This window comes from Cucurbita moschata, unplaced genomic scaffold (genome assembly GCF_002738365.1).
Source record: "Cucurbita moschata cultivar Rifu unplaced genomic scaffold, Cmos_1.0 Cmo_Scf00022, whole genome shotgun sequence".
In the NCBI taxonomy this organism is placed as follows: domain Eukaryota; kingdom Viridiplantae; phylum Streptophyta; class Magnoliopsida; order Cucurbitales; family Cucurbitaceae; genus Cucurbita; species Cucurbita moschata.
This window is the reverse complement of record NW_019268538.1, coordinates 3,442,508-3,463,045: the sequence shown is the minus strand read 5'-3', so window position 1 is coordinate 3,463,045 and position 20,538 is coordinate 3,442,508. Positions and strand designations below refer to the sequence as shown.

Sequence of the window (20,538 nt, the reverse complement as noted above, 5' to 3'; positions counted from 1 at the left end):
GTCGTGTTCCAAGAATTAAATGTTAGTTCATAAATTACATACATGAACATTGAGACGTAAGAAACCCAAGTTTTATTTTTCTGACCCATAAAGTTGCATGGCTTTGAAAAATTTAAAGAAAAGTACGAGTTTTCCATCATTTTTATCTACGTGTAATGTAGCATGTCGGTGGTTGTAGTGAGAACGAAAAAGGTGTAATAATGGATGCATGGAATTTGGTGAAAGCTTTGCCAAAAATAATAATAATAATAATAAAGAAATTTAGTCAAAGCCGATAAGTTTGACCGCTGCTGAAATCTGACAAGACTAATTGGCCGCCGGCGATTCTGAATCGTTGACCTGGTCTTCAACATTCCCACCTCACCAACAATCAAAATTTTCGTTTTCTTTTTTACTTTTTAAAATTTGATAAATAATTCAAAATGTTTGATAAAGAAAAAATGAGAGAAAATAATCATAAAATTATCTCAACATTATTTTGTCTTACAATATTTTTACGTATTTCCAAATTTCATTGTTATGATTTCGGAAACTACGCACGTAACAATCCCGAAGAAATTAAAATCTCTCCCAACCTAATCCATTATTAGGAAGTTTGAATCATGACTTTTCACACGACAAAGTTTTGTTATAGACGAAGCAATTTGTTAGCACGTAAAAATTGCATTTTCAAAACTCAAATCATATATAAGCATTTCTTCTCATTTCAATAAAAACATAACATCTCAAAGTATATGGCTAAATCAAAGCTGGTTTCATGTGCATTTTTAGCCATTTTGGCAATGAGCTGCCACTCCCCACACAGTTGCAAGCCATTGCCAAAGCAAGAACTTCGACCCTTGTTCATCTTTGGTGATTCCCTTTATGATGTTGGTAATGATAATTATATCAATACCACCGCCGTCGTAAATCTCCAACCATATGGCCAAACCTTCTTTAAGTTCCCCACCGGAAGATTTTGTGATGGCAGAGAGATTCCTGATTTTATTGGTAACTAAATTTATGCATGTTTTCTCCACTATTTCTTTTATATATAGTTTTCACTCATTGATTAAAAATTTTGTTGAGTTATTTTAGTTATTTTTGTTGCATGCAGCTGAATATGCAGGCTTACCCTTGATTCTTCCCTATCTTTATCCCGGCATTAAGGATTTTGTGAAGGGAGTAAATTTCGCATCGGGAGGAGCAGAAGCTCTCGACGAAACCTTTTCAGAAGCTGTAAGATTTCTCTCTTGAGGGTTGATGATTGTGGGGAGCGAGCCCCACGTTGATTAATCTAGAGAATAATCATGGATTGATAAGTATCATACATCTTTATTGGTCTGAGGCATTTTAGGGAAACCAAACCAAAGTTATCAGAGCTTATGCGGACAATATCATGCCATTGTGGAGATTCGTGATTCATGCAATCAAACTCATCCATTTAACGTTTGTGTCATTTTTCAGGTGATACCCTTTAGAGTTCAAGTTAACCATTTTAAAGAAATGAAAAGAACACTAAGAAAGAACCTCGGAACTTCAGAAATGAGAAAATTATTGTCGAGTGTACTTAATCGCCTTTGGAAGCAATGACTATGGTACCTTTGATCCACGCTCCGAAGTTTACCAATCCTACACAACCGAACAATATGTTGATACCGTGATTGGAAACATGACCAATTTCATCCAAGTAAATAAAAACTCAATGAATTAGTATATTTTAATATGTCAGTTGAACTACACTCCAGTTGACCTAATTTGAATTTTACTCATAGGTGGAAGGAAATTTTCAATGCTAAATGCAGGGACATTGGAAAGGTTACCACGAATGCAAGAAGCAGCTACATACCATGGTGAAGTTGGTTGGGTGGAACAACTAAAGCAATTTGCCATTTTACACAATGAAAAGCTTCCCAAAGCTCTTGAAAAGCTTGTACAAATGCTGAAGGGATTCATCTATTCTCATGCTGATTTCCACACCGCTATGAATCGGATCATCGACCACCCTTCAAAATATGGTACGTGAATATTTGGAAGCATATGCATATGGAGCTGTATTTGCATGTCACTTATTTTGATTTGGTTTGGCAAAGGTATGAAAGAAGTGAAGAGAGGATTAAGAGGAACCAATAGCTGCGGGGGTCAGGGAGACATAAAAGAGTATGAGCTATGTGAGAACCCAGAAGAGTATGTGTTCTTTGATGCCACTCATTTAACTCATACATCGTATGAGTTAATTGCTGAAATGATGTGGAGTGGGTCCTCCAACATTACTACACCTCTCGCTCTCAAATCCTTATTCTACGCTTAAATCCCTTCTTCTACGTACACAAATAATGAATGTTATGATCTTCGTACCTTTTCTTAAGAATCACGACCTCTGTAATAATATGAAATTGTTTACTTTGAGTGTTTAATGGCTTTTGACTTTACTTTTTCAAAATGACTTGTACTAATGGAGATACCTTCTTTACTTATAACCTCATGATCAACCCCTTAATCGATGTGGGACTCCGCTCCCAACAATTCTTAACAATCCTCCCTTCGAACAAAGTACACCATAGAGCTTCTCCTGAGATCTATGAAGCTCTTGAACAACCTCCCCTTAATCGAGGCTCGACTCTTTCTCTCGAGCCCTTGAACAAATTACATCATTTGTTCGACAAGTGAGTCACTTTTAACTACACATTCGAGGCTAACATCTTCTTTGTGAGAATTTAACTAGCATGACTAAGTTAAAGGCATAGTTCTGATACCATGTTAGGAATCACATACTTTCATAATAATATGATATTGCCCACTTTTGAGTATAAAATGTATTTCTTACTTATTAACTCGTAATCAACCCCTTAACGAGTCGATTTGTGACTACTTTTCCAACAATTCTGCTAAAATTCTACATGTTTATGAAAAAGAAAACAAGCAAAAAAAAGGTTGGGTGGGACCGGTAGAGGATAGGATAGTATGTTGACCGTCTGGTATTAGCGAAAGAACAAGCCCTTTTTGGGTCGGGTGGAAAAGTACCGAGGAAGATTTGGAAGTGGCAGAACAGATCCAATGAATCCTTACACTAATTCTGTCAGCTTGGACCATCTCACTCTACTATCCTAAACGAACACTCAACCTGGTCTCATGTTTTTCATATGGGTCAATGGTCAAATCTCTTTTTAACCCTAGTTAAAGTTTAACCTAGGGTTCTCCATTCTCCCGAAGTTCTCGGGAAGACTCCGTGACCTAAACGGAGACGAGAAATATAATTCACTCTCCATTTCATCAACCATAGTGCGTTCCTTGTTAGATAAAACCTTTGTTTTTTCCTTATTTAGATTCACACGTTTACATTTAATTTCCCTTTGACCATTTGACAAACACGTCGAATGGATTAGCGAATTCTTAGACGTCAATTTTCTAGGAAGTGGCACAGATTCAGTTGGCCACTCTCCACCCATTTTTAGGATAGGTTGTATTTAAATAGAAAATCTGTTTACAAGATTTCACATCCGGATTTTGAAGAGCAGTCAAACTTTCAGTCCTTCTCTCTCTCTTATTTTACGCATTTTATCTTTCTTCCAACAACCTCCTGTCGACAATATCCTCTCGGTGTTTTCCCTGGCCGATTAGCGAAATCTAACAAGTGGTATCAGAGCCTCGTTGAAGCGATCGGTAGTATACCATCACAGAAGAGCCAATCTATCAACAATCAAGTTGAATAGCTCAAGTGGTTAGAGTGTCGACCTAACAACACACAGGTCTCAGGTTCGAGTAGAAGAAAATGCAAAGGGCGAAAATATGCACATCGTGGGGTCCATCCCGAGCAAGCTCGCTCACTCCTCCACGCCGCCGTCAAGTGCCGGCATCTCCATCACCACCACGAAGAGGCCGACGCCGTGATGACGGGCGTCGAGTTGTCGTTGAGCGAGTGATCAGGGAGACAACGACCGCCGTCGTTCAGTACCCGATTGTTGACAAGGTCCAACTACAACGAGTGGGCCTTGTTGATGCGCCTTAACCTACAGGCGCAAGGGTTATGGCACGCTCTCGAGCCAGAGGAAGGAGATGGCTTGCACGCCTAAAGCTCCGCGACAACACCGGCGAGAGCAACGGGTCCTCCTCCAGCCGCAAAGGCGGTAAGAAGCCATGGATGTCCCACGGGCGCACGCGCGGGAAAGATGGGAATCAAAAGAAGGAGTCGACCAATGGCAGGCCGATCCAATGCTCGAACTGTGGGAAGAGAGGACACTCCGCGACAACACCGGCGAGAGCAACGGGTCCTCCTCCAGCCGCAAAGGCGGTAAGAAGCCATGGATGTCCCACGGGCGCACGCGCGGGAAAGATGGGAATCAAAAGAAGGAGTTGACCAATGGCAGGCCGATCCAATGCTCGAACTGTGGGAAGAGAGGACACTCCGCGACAACACCGGCGAGAGCAACGGGTCCTCCTCCAGCCGCAAAGGCGGTAAGAAGCCATGGATGTCCCACGGGCGCACGCGCGGGAAAGATGGGAATCAAAAGAAGGAGTCGACCAATGGCAGGCCGATCCAATGCTCGAACTGTGGGAAGAGAGGACACTCCGCGACAACACCGGCGAGAGCAACGGGTCCTCCTCCAGCCGCAAAGGCGGTAAGAAGCCATGGATGTCCCACGGGCGCACGCGCGGGAAAGATGGGAATCAAAAGAAGGAGTCGACCAATGGCAGGCCGATCCAATGCTCGAACTGTGAGAAGAGAGAGCCATGGATGTCCCACGGGCGCACGCGCGGGAAAGATGGGAATCAAAAGAAGGAGTCGACCAATGGCAGGCCGATCCAATGCTCGAACTGTGAGAAGAGAGGACACCTGAGCTGAAATTGCTGGAGCAAGCTGAGGAATAAGGAGAAGGCCGAAAAGGCCCATGTGGCTCAATCCGAGGAGGACGAGCCAGCTCTCTTCATGGTAACTGCATGCGTCCCCAATTTCGATTCCAAATCCGACGACGATGTTGAACCCAAGAAAGAGCGAGTGTTCGCTCAGATCGGCGAAAGGGACTAGCAACACGAGCACCAGCAATGGATCCTTGACACAGGGGCAACAAACCATATGACCGGGGCTAGATCTGCGTTCTCCGAACTCGACTCGGGGATCTGTTGGACGGTGAAATTCGACGACGGCTCCGTCGTCGAGATCGAAGGGCGCGGCACCATCCTGTTCGTCAGTAAGGGAGGCAAGACCGAAGAGGTATCTTGGAGGTGGCACGCAAGGTACGGACACTTAAACTTTCCTGCCCTAGAAAAGCTACAGAAGAAGGAGTTGGTGCACGGCTTGCCAGAAATCAAAGGCGTGAACAAGCTGTGCGACGGGTGCCTCATCGGCAAACAGAGGCGCACACCCTTTCCGTCCCGAACAGCCTACCGAGCCGATGAGCCATTGGAGCTTGTACACGGCGATATTTGCGGGCCCATCAAGCCGGCGACCCCAGGCGGTAAGAGTCTCTTCCTCCTGTTAGTCGATGACAAAAGCCGCTTCATGTGGCTGACTCTGCTGCAAGCGAAAAGTGAGGCGGCAGAGGCGGTTAAGCGCATTAAAGTGCGAGCGGAGGCCGAATGTGAGAAGAAGATGCGAGTGTTGCGCACTGACCGAGGCGGAGAATTCACCTCGGCAGGTTTCAGTAAGTACTGCGACGAGATCGGCATACAACGGCACCTAACGGCGCCCTACTCCCCCCAACAGAACGGAGTGGTAGAGCGCCGAAATCAGACCATTGTCGGGACAGCGAGGTCATTGTTGGTGACGGCCGGGATGCCTGGGAGATTCTGGGGAGAGGCAGTAATGACAGCTGTCTATCTCCTCAATCGGTCACCAACCCGAAGCCTCGACGGGAAGACGCCATATGAGGCCTGGTACAACAAAAAACCAACAGTACATCATTTTCGCGTGTACGGCTGCGTCGCATACATGAAGGTAACACGTCCCCATCTCGCCAAGCTCGATCCCAGGGGGCTGAAGGTTGTCTTCATCGGCTACGAACCCGGGAGCAAGGCGTATAGACTCTATGATCCTGTAGGGGGGCGAGCTCACGTGTCTCGCGACGTCGTCTTCGACGAAAGCACCTTCTGGCAGTGGAATGACGTGATCGAGGCAGACCGTAATCCAAATCAATTCACGGTGGAGTACCTCATCACCGAGCCTGAAGAAGGAGGAGCCCAGCATCAGGAGACGTCACCGCCGCCAGCAGGTGCACCACCTGAACCAGTGGAATTCGCAACACCACGGACTGCGGATTCGACGCTGGATGCCGATCACGATACTGATCTGGAGGCTAGGTACCGGAGGATGGATGACCAAGTGGGAGGAGGTGAACCACCTGGACTAGCAGCGCGCGAGCTCGAGGAAGTGGCCGAACTACATGCCGTCAGTGCAGATGAACCAAACACCTTCGCCGAAGCAGAAAAGAACCCGTGCTGGCGGAAGGCAATGCAGGAAGAGATGACATCCATCACTGAGAACCAGACGTGGAGTCTGGAGGATATGCCACCGGGACACCAAGCCATAGGGCTCAAGTGGGTCTTCAAACTGAAGCGCAACGAAAAAGGAGAAGTTGTGAAGCACAAGGCTCGTCTGGTGGCGAAGGGCTACGTCCAGAAGCAAGGAGTGGACTTCGAAGAGGTATTTGCGCCAGTAGCAAGGTTAGAATCCGTTCGTTTCTTGCTGGCAATTGCAGCACATCACTCTTGGGAGGTTCACCATATGGACGTAAAGTCTGCTTTCCTTAACGGAGAGTTGAAGGAGACCGTCTATGTTCGACAACCACCTGGCTTCTTGGATAACGACAACCCTAATAAGGTACTGCGCTTGCACAAAGCACTCTACGGGCTTCGACAAACCCCACGAGCCTGGAATGCGAAGCTCGACAGTACCCTACTGTCACTGAATTTCAAACGTTGTGCCTCTGAGCATGGCATGTACACGTACGGCCACGGCAAAAAGCGACTGATCGTGGGAGTGTACGTCGACGACCTCATAATCACTGGAGGCGACGACCTCATAATCACTGGAGGTTCAAGAAGGAGATGTCGAAAAACTTCGAGATGAGCGATCTCGGTGTGCTCAGCTACTACCTCGGCATCGAAGTGCAACAGAACTCTTCCGGCATCTCCATCTGCCAAAGTGCATACGCGAGGAAGCTGTTGGACACAACTGGGCTTGTGGACAGTAATCCTACCAGGACGCCAATGGAGGCCCGACTTCAACTAAGGAAGGCCGGCACTACGACGACAGTCGACTCCACCAATTACCGCAGCATTGTCGGGAGTCTGCGCTATCTGGTAAACTCTCGTCCAGATCTTGCTTATTCAGTTGGATATGTGAGCAGGTTTATGGAAGCACCTAGGGAGGAGCATCTAGTGGCTGTCAAGCGCATCCTGCGCTATGTAGCCGGAACCAGAGGCTGGGGCGTAAGATACTGCGCTGGGAGCGGAAAGGAGAAACTCAAACTGGTCGGCTACAGTGATAGTGACATGGCCGGTGACGTTGATGATCGTAAGAGCACCAGCGGAATGATCTACTTTCTCTCAGGCGGCGCGATCTGCTGGCAATCAACAAAACAGAAGGTAGTTGCTTTGTCTTCCTGCGAAGCAGAATACATCGCCGCTTCGATGGCAGCAACTCAAGGGATCTGGCTTGCACGACTAATGGAAGAACTCATCGGGAGAGAAAGCGATCCATCAATGCTATACGTAGACAACAAAGCTACGATCTCCCTGATCAAAAATCCAGTTTTGCACGACCGGAGCAAGCACATAGAAATCAGATTCCACTACATTCGAGAATGTGCAGATCGAGGGCTCATCAAGATTGATTTCATTCGAACAGAGGAACAACTTGGAGACATTTTCACCAAGTTCCTGGCACGGGTGAAATTTGAAGAACTTCGCTCAAAGATCGGAGTTCAAATGATAAGGCAGATATAACACAGGTTTTAGGAGGAGATTGTTAGATAAAACCTCTGTTTTTTCCTTATTTAGATTCACACGTTTACATTTAATTTCCCTTCGACCATTTGACAAACACGTCGAATGGATTAGCGAATTCTTAGACGTCAATTTTCTAGGAAGTGGCACAGATTCAGTTGGCCACTCTCCACCCATTTTTAGGATAGGTTGTATTTAAATAGGAAATCTGTTTACAAGATTTCACATCCGTATTTTGAAGAGCAGTCAAACTTTCAGTCCTTCTCTCTCTTATTCTACGCATTTTATCTTTCTTCCAACAACCTCCTGTCGACAATATCCTCTCGGTGTTTTCCCTGGCCGATTAGCGAAATCCAACATTCCTCCACTTGTATCAACCATGGCATGGACGACCAACGACTTGAAAACTAATTCATTTTCAATTTGATTTGATGGCGGTTTGCATTTTCCCATTTACCCATGAACAGTTCAAAATCGTATGATACCCGCAACCTTTGGCAATCGAATTTGTGAAACCCAACCTAAGTCAAACTTGAAAAAAATCAATTTGAAGGGGGGCTTTAAATTAGATAGAGATAGAACAAAATTAAAACTGTTTAGTGAAAGATCAAATAATTCATGTTATTAATAGTAATGGATAACACCTAATATGTTGTCAAAAAAATTGGGAATTTGAAAGAAAGATTGTTGATAATTTAATTTGTATCCAACATCTTCTGCTTTGTATTTGAATTTGAATTATTTTATAGAAGAAATCATAATTGATTGGTCAATTGAAAATCAAATTAGTTGGAAAAGATTGGCGTGGGCCTAGGAATTAATATATGATTGACTAACCTCAGCACAATATTAATACCCAGATGAATGACTTGTCCATGTACAACAATTTTAGAGGGTTTCATTCACATAATCACAGACCAATATTTTCATGTTCACATTTTCATCCTTGCTACTCCTATTCAAACTTCCAAACTTCATTGTTTCACATACCGTAGGCTAATATCTTATATTGGAGAAGATATTTAGTTTTCTTTTACCGTATTTAATCTTTAGTCATAGGCTAATATCCTACCTCCATTTTGTAACACCCTAAATATTGTATGCTTTGGCCGTCACGTATCTCACTAATTTGGCATCTCCCTTGAGTAAGTTACTACTAGAAGAAGGGCTTGAGGCTGTTACAAATGATATGAGAGCGAGACATCAAACAGTGCGTCGGCAAAGACGCTGGGTCGGAAAGGGGAACGAAACATTTATTATAAGGGCATGGAAACCTCTTCCTAATAGACGTGTTTTAAAACCTTGAAGAGAAGGTCACATTTATTGTTATTTCCATTTCCTTCGTAATCTACTTGTTCTTATAAGATTTTGTAAATGATTATAAATAGAGAATTCTCACGACCCTTTAGACATCCAACGTCCTCGCTGACACACCGTTCGATATTTAGTTGATACAAATGACTCAACTACCCTTTAAAGTGGGTAGCGTCCTCATTGACACAGGGCCCGTGTCTGACTAATTTCAATTTTTGAAAAAGAAAAAACAATAACCCTTTTCTTTTTTGTTGTATTTTTTATATTTTAAAACACAAAAAGAAGAATGGATTAGAGAGAAAATAGGAATTTTGAAGACAGCAAAAGGTGTCGAAAAAAGGACGGCACGTGCGAGGGAGAGGGATAGTAGTATTGCAAGGCACTCACCGACGCGCCCAAATAGACTTGACTTGGCCCCTTTCCCATTTCCCACTTCCCTCTCCTCTTTTGGTCCCATATTTACAATACCATTTCTTCTTCTTCTTCTTCTTGTTTTTCCATTCCCATACCTCTCTCTCCAACCTCCCATTTCCTCTTCCTCTTCTCCGAACCCGCCATGGCCCAAACCATTACCATAACCCACGCCTCCCACCGCCGCCACACCCCTTAAGCCTCTAATGGGCAAAGCCTTCAAATGGTTCCGCAGCCTCCTCGGTCTCAAAAAGCCCCACCCACATACACCCAACAATCCTAATTCCAATAAGCTCAACCCCAAATGGCACTTCGCCAAATCCTACAAGGACAACACCAAGCCCCGTCACCATGACTCCACCGCCTCCAATCCCGACCACCACGCCGTCGCCATCGCTGCCGCCTCCGCTGCAGTTGCCGAAGCCGCCGTCGCCGCCGCCCATGCCGCAGCTGCCGTCGTCAAGCTCACCAATAGTGGACGGTCCGTGCCCACCATGACGGTGGCCCATGCCTTTCACGAGGCTGAGTGGGCCGCCATCAAAATCCAGGCGGCATTTCGTGGATTTCTGGTTCGTTTTTTGTACCCTTCATCTTTTAGAATTTGGTTAAATTCAATTTTAATGCCAAAAACACTTTGGAAAGAGATTTAAAGTCAAATTTGGAATTCAACCATTTCATTCTCTATTATTTGGTTTAAATCTCAACTAATAAAATCTCGAACTTCTGACATTGGGATTACCAAAAAGCATCCTTTTTTTGTTTTTTTTAGTCTTAGCTGTTGGGTGTGGTGCACACTCATAGCTCTCTACTCACTCACAAGTCACATCTCAAATCAAATCAAATTAAATATTAAAAAATAATATAAAATTTGCAAAAATTAATAAAGCTTTTTACAAAGTGGTTGGACGATTGCTTTCCAATGGGAAACGGGAAGGATTTTCTTACATTGAAACACGAAAGTTTCTTCCGGACGACGTCGTATTCGTAGTACTGGTTTCCAATATCAAAACGGTGTCGTCTTATCTCTTCATCTGAACACCGCGTGGGACCCTTCCCCTGCAGTTCTGCCACCTGTCACTTCAACTCCCTTTTATTATAAGGTGGAAGGGAGCTTTCACCATATTGATGCTCTGGATTCTCTCTTCTGTACTTACATTTGTTTATTTATTTATTTATTTTATTTCATTTTTGGAAATTGTTTAAAGAAAAGGAAATGTTCAGATTGTAGATGGTGCTGAGTGTTTCTATCTTTGTATGCTCTATCTTCAATTTACTCTCTCGACTTTACTTTTTCTTTTATCATATACGAAAAATGTTACTTTTTTCTTCATTTTGATCTCAGAAAAAGCTCTGTCATTTCAAGAAAAGTGATTTTTTATGGTAAAAACCTTAGCTTTCACCTTTTTTAACCCACACCCAGGTGAAAGTTTTCATCTTTTTAGGAACCCAGTTGAGATATCACAAACCCAAAAGAAAATGAAGCTAGGGAGGCTTGTTTTGTTTGGTGGCATAGGTGGATCAGATGTAAGAGATGCCTAGAGGGGTTAGTTCGTCTGGTTTGATGGAAATGGAATTAGCCTCTGTTTGGCTACAGTTTTATGCCATTCTTCTTTTGGATTTATGTTTAATGGATATAACATTGTTTGGAGAAGCTTTGCATATAGGACATTGGGTTGGTTCGGAGTATTTAATGTTGTACTGAACTGTACCAAGTTATGGCTTTCTGTAATGTCTGTCTTCTTCATGTTTAGCCAGCTTTTCACTTGAGGAAGTCTTTATGGGAATTAAATACTGATATGATTTCCTTTCAGCTTTTTCCACTTGGGTTTGATTGTTTTTGTCTGTTTCATTTGATGAAGGCAAGGAAGGCATTGAGAGCTCTACGAGGGTTGGTGAAACTTCAGGCTTTGGTTCGAGGCCATATCGAGAGGAAGCGGACAGCTGAATGGATACAGAGGATGCAAGCGTTACTCAGAGCACAGGCACGGGCTCGATCAGGACGGAGTCAATGTTATGAAGTTTCGCATTCGGATATCAAATCGTCTAGTTTCTCTACTCTTGTGAGTTTTGTTTAGTTCCCCATATTGTAGCAGCTACATCAAACATGGCTGCCTTGGCTAAAGATCTTTTGTTTTGTAGGATCCTGCTACGCCGGAGAAATTTGAACACAGCCCCCATACAAGGAGCACTAGGTTTAAACAGATGCAGAGGAGTGGCTCGAGATTTACAACTATTGATGTTGAAAAAATTGATAGAATCCTTGAAATCGAGAATGAGAAAACTCAGTTTAAGTTGAAACCCAAGAGCCTGTTTAGCTCCATCAAGCTTGCTCTGTCTTCTGAACTGCCTTCATCAAAAGAGTCTGAAACTCAATGTCCATTTAAATTCTCTCATGAAGTTGAGGAGAGCTCTTTCTTTTCCGTCTCGTCAAGGGGTGCTAGTACGAAGAAAAGCCCGTTCACCCCGACCAAGAGCGACAGTACGAGGAGCTATTTCAGTGGCGACTTGGAGTATCCAAGCTACATGGCCTGTACTGAATCTTCAAGAGCTAAAATGAGATCATATAGTGCTCCGAGACAGCGCCCACAGTACGAGAGATCGAGTTCTGCTAAGCGGGGTTCTGCATATGGCGTTGGGGAATCAAGATTGACTCCACAGCAGGTATCCACATTGCAGTCCAATTTTGTTGGGAAAGCTTATCCTGGTTCAGGTCGACTCGACCAACTCGGGATGCCTGTGGGTTACAGATACTGACGCCTTCTAATATCTCACTTTTCTTACCGCTCTTCTACTTCACAATAGTTGCTTGCTTATATCAGTAGTCTTAATAATGAACTTCGAGACCTGAGGTCTGCCAAGTTTACAATCCTAGAACTAGAAAGACATATCATTGTTCTTAGAATTTTCATGATGGTAGCTTCCATTTACATGGTAGTAATCTATGTTCTGTTCTGTTTCTACTGTATTTTTCTCGTATCGACTCCCAAAAGACAACGATCCCATCTTCCACAAGTTTCTTACAGATATTAGAACAGTTGATCCATGTAAGAAACAGGGCAATAATCAATAATATTGATCTGAAATAGAACATGATCTCCACAGAAAATGTATCATAAACTCAAACTATTAATATACATGGAGCCAAAAGCAATCTAAAACCCGAGAGACCAAAAAGTGAAGTGTAAAAGTGTAACTATGTACACAAAACAAAAGTGATTAGTTCCCACAGTCCCATCTTGAGGTTGGCACACAGCTCAAGTAATGGCACCAGCTGCAGTGCTTGTTGCCGTTCTCCCCCCTGAATAGCATTACCAGCCCAACAGTGAAACTGCAACAAATAATGAACTGAATTAGCTTACTTGATTCAAATATGACCAAATTTGTTGGAAGTGAAAAGAACTATTACTACATGAAAAGTAAGGTTTTGAGCTTTACCCAGCAACTAGTAGAATTGCAGCAACAATCCAGAGAATATACTGATAAATTTTATACTTGGGCACACGTTGAGCACTGGGTGGCAGATGATGGCGTTCGATCCATTTAAACTGGGGACGAATGAGCAACACAAACCCGAGAAGGAATCCTGTTAAGAATCCTCCAATGTGCGCAAAGTTGTCTACATGAGGTAGAATTCCAACCGCCAAGTTAATTGCTACGATAACGATGAGGGTAAAGAGTGCAGCAGCCTACAGAAACACAATTAGTTTATTTAGCTATGGAACTCAAACTCACCATAGTGAGAGTAAATAGATAAAACTATCACAAACACAAATACTCAGTTGAAGTCGATGAGTAGTAGCTAACCTTGTTGGTGTAAATCGTCCAGTTTGTCAAGAGCTCAGATAGCATAGCGCCGAGAAGTCCAAAGAGGGCACCAGAAGCACCAACTGAGATATTGTTTTGGATGAACAGGGAAGACATTACGCTACCACCAACTCCAGCCACGAGATATATTATTCCGATGCGCACTGCAAAAACAAATATAAGACGTTCAGACAGGAAAGGGCTTGACGGGCGGATAATTACACAACTGCAGACTCATCTGTACTTGATTCCCTCACAAAACCTTGTATTAGTAAACAATTTGAGGCTTACTAATGGTACTTAAAAGTTAAAGTGGCATTGTAAGGGGATAATGGAAGTCGGCATCACCCAACAAAAAGATTCGAAACTCAGCTGAAAATTATCCTACACAATCAGAAAAGCTGATACCCACAACGCTCACTTTATTTGATCATAGAAATGTTCAACTAGCTACAAATGTTTAAAATAAGACTTAAAAGAAAAGAGTCATACCAAATCCAAATTGCTGCTCAAGGCGGATCCCAATCACAACCAAACTCAACATATTTGCAAGAAGATGAATGATACCAGCGTGTAACCAAATACAGGAGAGGAGTCTCCATCCTTGATGCTCATGGACGACCTTATCCCATTTCAAAGCTCCCAATTTCACCAATCTGCACACCAAGATGTTTCAGGCAAATAGATTCAATTAAGAGGAATGGAGGACTAAACGCAGAAGCATATGAACACAAAAGAATCCAATCCATAATTTTCTTTTCCCCAAATTCAAAACATAAACACTCTCAATTGCCATCACTAAATTTCCCCTCTCAACCAAAAGGGCAAAACGAAACTCTAAAACTCATAAGCATACAGAATCAAATCCACGGAAAAACACTCTAAATCAAAACCCCAAACACACACACACATGAAATTAAGGAAAAAAAAACAGAGAAGAAGAAGAAACATACGTATTGGAAGAGGGCCCCAAGAGGGGATTCTCCTTCAAGGGCTGAAATGAAAACCGCCCAAGAAAACCGGCCACACACTTATCTCCAAAACCCAGATTGGTTTTGGGGCAATTATTAACGTACATGACCACAATGAACATAGCAATATTAGCCACAACAAACATAGGAACTAGCCATGCCGTCCACTGCTTCTCGGAAGTTTCTACGTGGTAAGGCGGAGCTGAATAGTTCCCAGTTGGGTTACTATTCGGTGGATTTTTAGCCGCTCCTCGCTCTAGATCTTGATTCGACATCACCCCTCCTGCCACAAAAACACTCTATAGAACTTTGGATTTCTCGATGGAGCGAATCAAAGGGTTCTTTCCAAAGAAATTTGTAATGGGTATTTGAAATTTTGCCGAATTGCTTGGGATTATGGCTTGCTCTGTTCTTTATATGTAGCAGTCGGTGAATCGGTAGGGGGTAAGCGAACCGCGAACGGCTCAGCCCTGCAAATTATATCTTCGAGACGGAGGGGAGCAATGAATTGACGGTTGTGCCCCTGAGAAGAAATGCAGAAACAACGGAAATTATTTTTTGTCCACTCAACACGTCTTGTGTCCGTGTTTGCTTTAATTCTTTTTCCACGTAATCAAATAAATTCGAAGTATTTTAAAAAAAGTTTTAATATTAAAATACATTTTAATCTTCAAATCTTATTATTCAATATGATATTAGAATCTCAACTTTATTTATATTATAATTTTATTTTCATTTTGTTAAGACCCTATGAGAAATAAAATTAGGGAGTTTTTTTTTCATGTGGGTAAAATTTGATAAATATTAGATAATATTATAATAACCATAAAACTATTTTTTAAAATTATAGAAGCCAAAATAGATATTTTATTGGTATTAAATATTTTCATAATTATAAATAAAATAGAATGAATAAAAATAAAAATAAGTGATCAAGAAAAAAGTGAAGAATAATTGCTTTTGTAGGTTAGAAAAAGGAATCTAATTTATTAAGACTTTTGAATTTAAATTTTACATGGTCAACGAAAGGAAAACCAAGATGTTGTCCAGCCAATAATAATTGGGCTTCAGCCACGTGGCAGAAAAATAAATTTTAATATTTTGAAAGGTAAGAGGCAGAGAAATGCGGAGGGGTAGTTGTGGTAATTGACAGAGAGAAATAGAGACAAATCCAATGCTTGGAATGTAAAGTCAGCAGCAAAAAAGGGATTTTTTTTTTTTTGTAAGCTTTAATTTTAGTATTTTACCTTCAAATTAGAGTCGTTGATTCCACACGCGGAATAAACGCGTGATTAGGTCGTGGCCGAACCAATGACAACACCAAAGCAGTGTCCGGCTGGCGCCGCCGGAGCCTGAGCTGGCTGTTGAATTTTTAACTGATTTATTGGTTGCCATTCGCTGGCTTTTTCCTCTCCCTCCGCCGCTCTCCGCCGGACCTCAACATTGCTCGCAGATATTAAGAGAAAAATATTAGAACACTAACATTATTAAATATAAATATATATTTTTAATTTTAAATGATCCTAATTCAAAATATCTTTAATTTTGGTACTTCAATGATTGATATAAAGTCTTGAGAGGTAATTTTTTTTTTCAGGATCTCTTTAGTTGTGAAATTTATACGTATTTACTTTATTTTCCTTTTACTTCAAACTAAAGGGTTTAGAACTTTCAACCTCGAACTTTTAAGAGAATTTGAGTTTTTAAGTGATGGAACTCATAAGTTCTTAATTTATTTTTATTATACTTTACAAAGGTTCACTTTAATAAAAACTTTTAATTGAACTCAGAGGTAAAATACGAATTTGAAACTTTAAACTCAAAGAGTATTTTGTTGGGTTATTTTTTAAATAGTTCTTTTAGTTTATAATCTTTGCATTAGAATCTATCTTAGTATAGTCCATTTTTCTTTTCCTAAAAGCAAAATGGAATAAAACACGCAAAAATATATACATATAAGGAATTTTCATATAGTTAAAATAAATAAGAAAAAATAAATAAAATGATTCAAAGTTTAAGGAATCCAATCAATTGGTAAATACTTATCTACACATAATTTAATGGATAAAACATTCTTCACCTGAACTATATACTATCGTACTCTATTCAATTATGTTCGTATTGACAATAAAAATAATAATGGAATGATAACAAAAAGTGTGATTGATAAGTAAGATTAATTAAATAGCTAAGAAATGGCATATACATCTAAGGTTGTCAGTTAGCCTATAACGTATGAAGCATTCCAAGAAATTAATATTGGATAGAAAGGTCTCTGACTTACTTCGGAATGCTGAACGTCGTATTCCATGTGGTAGTGGTGGCTTTGCCCGTGTCTCTCAATGGTCTGGACTCTGGGCCACAGCGCTTCATGAACGCATCCTTACACCCATCCGCCCCTGGAATACATAATTTTGTTTTTGTTTTGAAGTTTAAGTAAGATCCAAGCATGTTATTGAAAGTAACCCAAAATTGAAGAGGAACATTACAGTGGGCTCATAAACAGCCCATACAAATTACACCTCACATTCCAATCGGCCCACCGGATACCGGAAAACAAAAGAACCACACAACCGACAGTTGTTCTTTTCCTTCCTTTTTTGCCTTCAAATTAAATTTCTGAAGATAGAAATTGGAAGAGAGGTTACAAACTTAAAATTACGAAGTCACAATTGCCGTTCTTCCTGGGTTGGTTTTTCCGTCATTTCATCCCCTTCACCAACCGACCCAGCCGGTTGATTTTCCACGGCTTCATCTTTTACAAGGGACCAACCAATCAACCGATCTGAAACCCTTTCACGAACAAAAAACAAATATTTATTTTCAGTTCGTGTATTTTCTATCTCACGTGCTCGACACGTGAGATTCTACGTGCTCTCTAGGGCCGGGTTGGTCTCCTCTTGTCTCTGCATTCTCTCTTTATTTTTTTTTTTAGAAGAAAACGTAATCGTCGACGTCGACGTCGTCGTCGTCGTCTTCTTCTTCTTCTTCTTCTTTGTCAGTCATCTCTGACGACACCATTTAGGAGCCTTGATTTCCGAGTTCTAGCCATTGCGATGCGGATCCCTCTGGATTTTCAGAGTTCTCATCCAACGGCTCAGCTTTAATCTCCGACCCGGTCTCACATTCTTCCGACTGCACGTGATTCGGCCCCACCATTTCTTCATCGTCTTCTTCTCTTCTCACGCGCTTCACTCCAATAGAAACTCCGAACAGCTTCGGCGTCCTTCCCTCCGCCGTCGCCACCGCCACCGCCTCCTCCACCTTCAGTCTCACTTCCTGAATCCCGTCGCTGACGGCGCCTTCGTCATCCATCATCTGCCTTGCTGGCAAGAGGTCTAGCGCCTTCCCGTCCCGGACACTCACCGACTCCAACTGCTGGTGACCTGAAGCGTAATTCGTCATCAACGATAGTATGTTGTTGCAGAGCCCTTTCAACTGAGTCAACTCGTGACTCAGTTGCATGTTCTCCTTCCTCAGCCGCTCGTTCTCTCTCACCAGTTCTGGTGTAGTGCAGCAGCTCGTACCTCGCTGGAATTCCATCGGCGATGAGTTCGATGACGTCACCTGCTCTTCGGCAGAATTCACCGGCGATATCACGCACGCCGCCACAGCCGGAGACGCTGCGACTGTCACCAGTGGTACAGAGACGGAGGCCGGCGTCGCCGGAGCCGCCACCGACAATGCTACCTTCCGCCGCTGGATGTCTCGGAGAAGTGCTTTTTCACCTCTCTTGAAACAATCGTTCGCAAATTCCCATCGATCCGGCACAACCTTCCGGAATCCCTGCGCGGTAGTTACGAAAAAATAAAATTAAAAACAAAATTCTGGAAATTAAAGATATATACGACGAAAAGTACTAAAAAACAGAACCATCATCCGTTTTTCCAAGAAAAATAGTGAATCCAAAAAGAAAGTAAAGCGGATTCGAAATTTGGCAAACAGTCGAAAGATGCAGAAACTTACATAAGTGTTAAGTTGACGGACGAAACTGGAAAAGTTATTGTGTTTAAAGTATTTAGGAAGTAAATCTCGAGCGAATTCAGCAGGTCGCCAGACTATGAAGGTAGATCCATCTTCGTTCCACGAGATGAGGTCGTCGACATCCGGATCATCAACGAGTTGATACGTTTTTGTTAGAAACGGCGTCGGAATAGATCTCTGAGAATCTCCGGTTCCGGAATCGCCTATCGGCTCCGCAGGCGACGGAGCCATCACCGCTTCTTCCAGATCTGAACCGTAGGAATCTCCGAATATCGAGAGGTTTCGTCTCAATCTAATCAATTAAACTTCCCGATTAGAAACCTAAAAAAAGAACACTCAAAAAACGCTCAAGGAATAAAACAGAAAATAGAAAAACAAAAATCAAAGAAGAAAAAGTCGAATTCAGGCTAGGGCAATGGAGCAATTACTTTGTCGAACTCCAAATCTACCAAATCATAAAACGGAACGATTTCGCCTTAATCTCACAAACAAAGAATTGGAGTTCTAATGAAACATACAAATACACGTCAAAAGAGAGCAACAGAAGATCGAATTAGAAGCTATTCTATTACCAGACGAGATTCTCCCCTCGAACCAAACAGCAAAAGAAGAAGCCGGGAGCGGAATCGGAATCGGAATCGGAGGAGTGAAGAAGACCACCGCCCCTAAGAATGACCTCCGCCACTGCAACGTCAGAAGCTCAGCAAAGCCGCCGCGTAGAGAGAGAGAGAGAGGTTTTGTTGTTTCTAGAAGTTTCTGGGTAAGGAGAGTAAATGATAAGGAAGAGAGGGGGAAGAAAAAAAGGAAAACGTGGTTTCCAGAAGGAAATAGGAAAATGTTTTTTTAAAAAAAGGAGAAAAAAAAAGAGAGTGGGGTCCACAAGAGATGAGACATTAGAGAGAGAGAGAGAGAGAGAGAGAGAGAGAGAGAGATAGAGAGGATAGGAAAGCACCAGAAGGATTGAAGTTAGGAAGCGTGCGTGTCTCTTTATCCCTCGTGGATTTTATTTTATTTTATCTTTTTTAACGTCTTCTTCTAAGTTCTTCAAATCTTCTCCAGAAGCTTCCCTTCCTTCTTTCCTTTTTTGCCCTTCCCCCCTTTGGGCCGTTTTTGTGGATTGGGGAGCCCAAATTCTGGCCCAACTATTTTTTTTCTTTTCACACTACTTTTTGTTACAACTATTTTAATTATATGAAAATAGTTTAAATAGTTCTTCGAAAGTTAGCTACCACCCGTAAATATTGTTCTCTTTAGACTTTTTATACTAGGGAGAAGTTTACACATTTGAAAAATGGTAGTTTAGGGTCGACCAAGTCTCCAACACGATCAACAGCTTCGATTACCGAATTATGAAGGTTGTCGATAATTGAACCCTTAAACCCTTATTTAAGAAGCTGAATAACAGTGTGGCTTGGATCTTCTTTTTTTTTTTATTAAAGGGCAAGAAAAGAGCAAGCTTTGTAATGGAAAGATCTCCAAAATCTGTCTCTTTACACTCTGCTTCCTCCTCTTTCCCAGTTCCTTCTTGTTGGCGCGCTATTTAACGTACATGTTTGTCGAAGATCTTCCAAACGCGCTGACAATACGCGTGTACTTCACTCAAGCTTTAAGATCTTTTGATTTCCAAATCATCAGATTTAAAATTTTTAAATTAAAAAAAAAAAACAGAATATCTTTTTTTTTTTTCTTTTCACAATTTACCACCGTAATTTTATTTTCTACAGAATTGTTGGAGATATTAAACTAATAATATTTTTTTTTCCTAACTAATTATATATATTCTGACCTATTTAAGTGGAAGATTTAATTTGTTTCCTAAAAAATTAAATTTTTACCATTTTTGTACAATTTTATTTCTTTATTAACGCACCCAATGAATATTTGTCAGCCCAACCATATTTGATAGTATCATTTAAAAATCTCAGCTCCACCATTAAGGAAAAAAAAAAAATGAAAATCTTAAAAATATCAATTTGAAACTAATTTATATTCATATCCTCTGGAAACATTAAATATTTGAATATTTATGGCTATATGTCGAACTAACCATTATATTAGAAACACTATTTAGAACAAGGTTAAAAATTAAATTATATACTCAATCATCTATACTTTAATAAATTTATCTCTT

The 20,538-nt window shown here is 41.6% G+C and overlaps 3 protein-coding genes and 1 pseudogene across 6 annotated transcripts; 2 read left to right on the top strand and 2 right to left on the bottom strand.

The window, feature by feature from the left end:
• Positions 1 to 734: 734 nt before the first annotated feature.
• Positions 735 to 2,354, top strand: LOC111459682 (annotated as a pseudogene).
• Positions 2,355 to 9,678: 7,324 nt separating this feature from the next.
• Positions 9,679 to 12,656, top strand: LOC111459436 (protein IQ-DOMAIN 14). 2 transcript variants are annotated; one of them, XM_023102344.1, is made up of 3 exons: positions 9,679 to 10,217; positions 11,508 to 11,708; positions 11,788 to 12,656. In XM_023102344.1, exons 1-3 carry the CDS (start codon positions 9,855 to 9,857, stop codon positions 12,400 to 12,402), a joined length of 1,179 nt encoding a protein of 392 aa, XP_022958112.1. In that variant the 5' UTR covers positions 9,679 to 9,854; the 3' UTR covers positions 12,403 to 12,656. The 2 variants fall into 2 exon arrangements, with proteins under 2 accessions (XP_022958112.1, XP_022958113.1); XM_023102345.1 differs by lacking the exon at positions 9,679 to 10,217 and adding an exon at positions 10,928 to 11,172.
• A 35-nt stretch (positions 12,657 to 12,691) lies between these two features.
• On the bottom strand, positions 12,692 to 14,913 carry LOC111459437 (RHOMBOID-like protein 2). Its single transcript, XM_023102346.1, has 5 exons — positions 14,406 to 14,913; positions 13,945 to 14,108; positions 13,453 to 13,616; positions 13,084 to 13,334; positions 12,692 to 12,976 (listed from the first exon to the last, which is right to left on the bottom strand). Exons 1-5 carry the CDS (start codon positions 14,696 to 14,698, stop codon positions 12,865 to 12,867), a joined length of 984 nt encoding a protein of 327 aa, XP_022958114.1. The 5' UTR covers positions 14,699 to 14,913; the 3' UTR covers positions 12,692 to 12,864.
• A 1,965-nt stretch (positions 14,914 to 16,878) lies between these two features.
• Positions 16,879 to 19,297, bottom strand: LOC111459647 (heat stress transcription factor B-2b-like). Of its 3 annotated transcripts, none has more exons than XM_023102651.1 (3): positions 18,980 to 19,297; positions 18,390 to 18,728; positions 16,879 to 18,209 (listed from the first exon to the last, which is right to left on the bottom strand). In XM_023102651.1, the coding sequence occupies exons 2-3, from the start codon at positions 18,636 to 18,638 to the stop codon at positions 17,445 to 17,447; spliced, it is 1,014 nt and encodes a 337-aa protein (XP_022958419.1). In that variant the 5' UTR covers positions 18,639 to 18,728; positions 18,980 to 19,297; the 3' UTR covers positions 16,879 to 17,444. The 3 variants fall into 3 exon arrangements, with proteins under 3 accessions (XP_022958419.1, XP_022958418.1, XP_022958420.1); XM_023102650.1 differs by having other exon boundaries at positions 18,390 to 18,699; XM_023102652.1 differs by having other exon boundaries at positions 18,390 to 18,670.
• Positions 19,298 to 20,538: the final 1,241 nt, after the last annotated feature.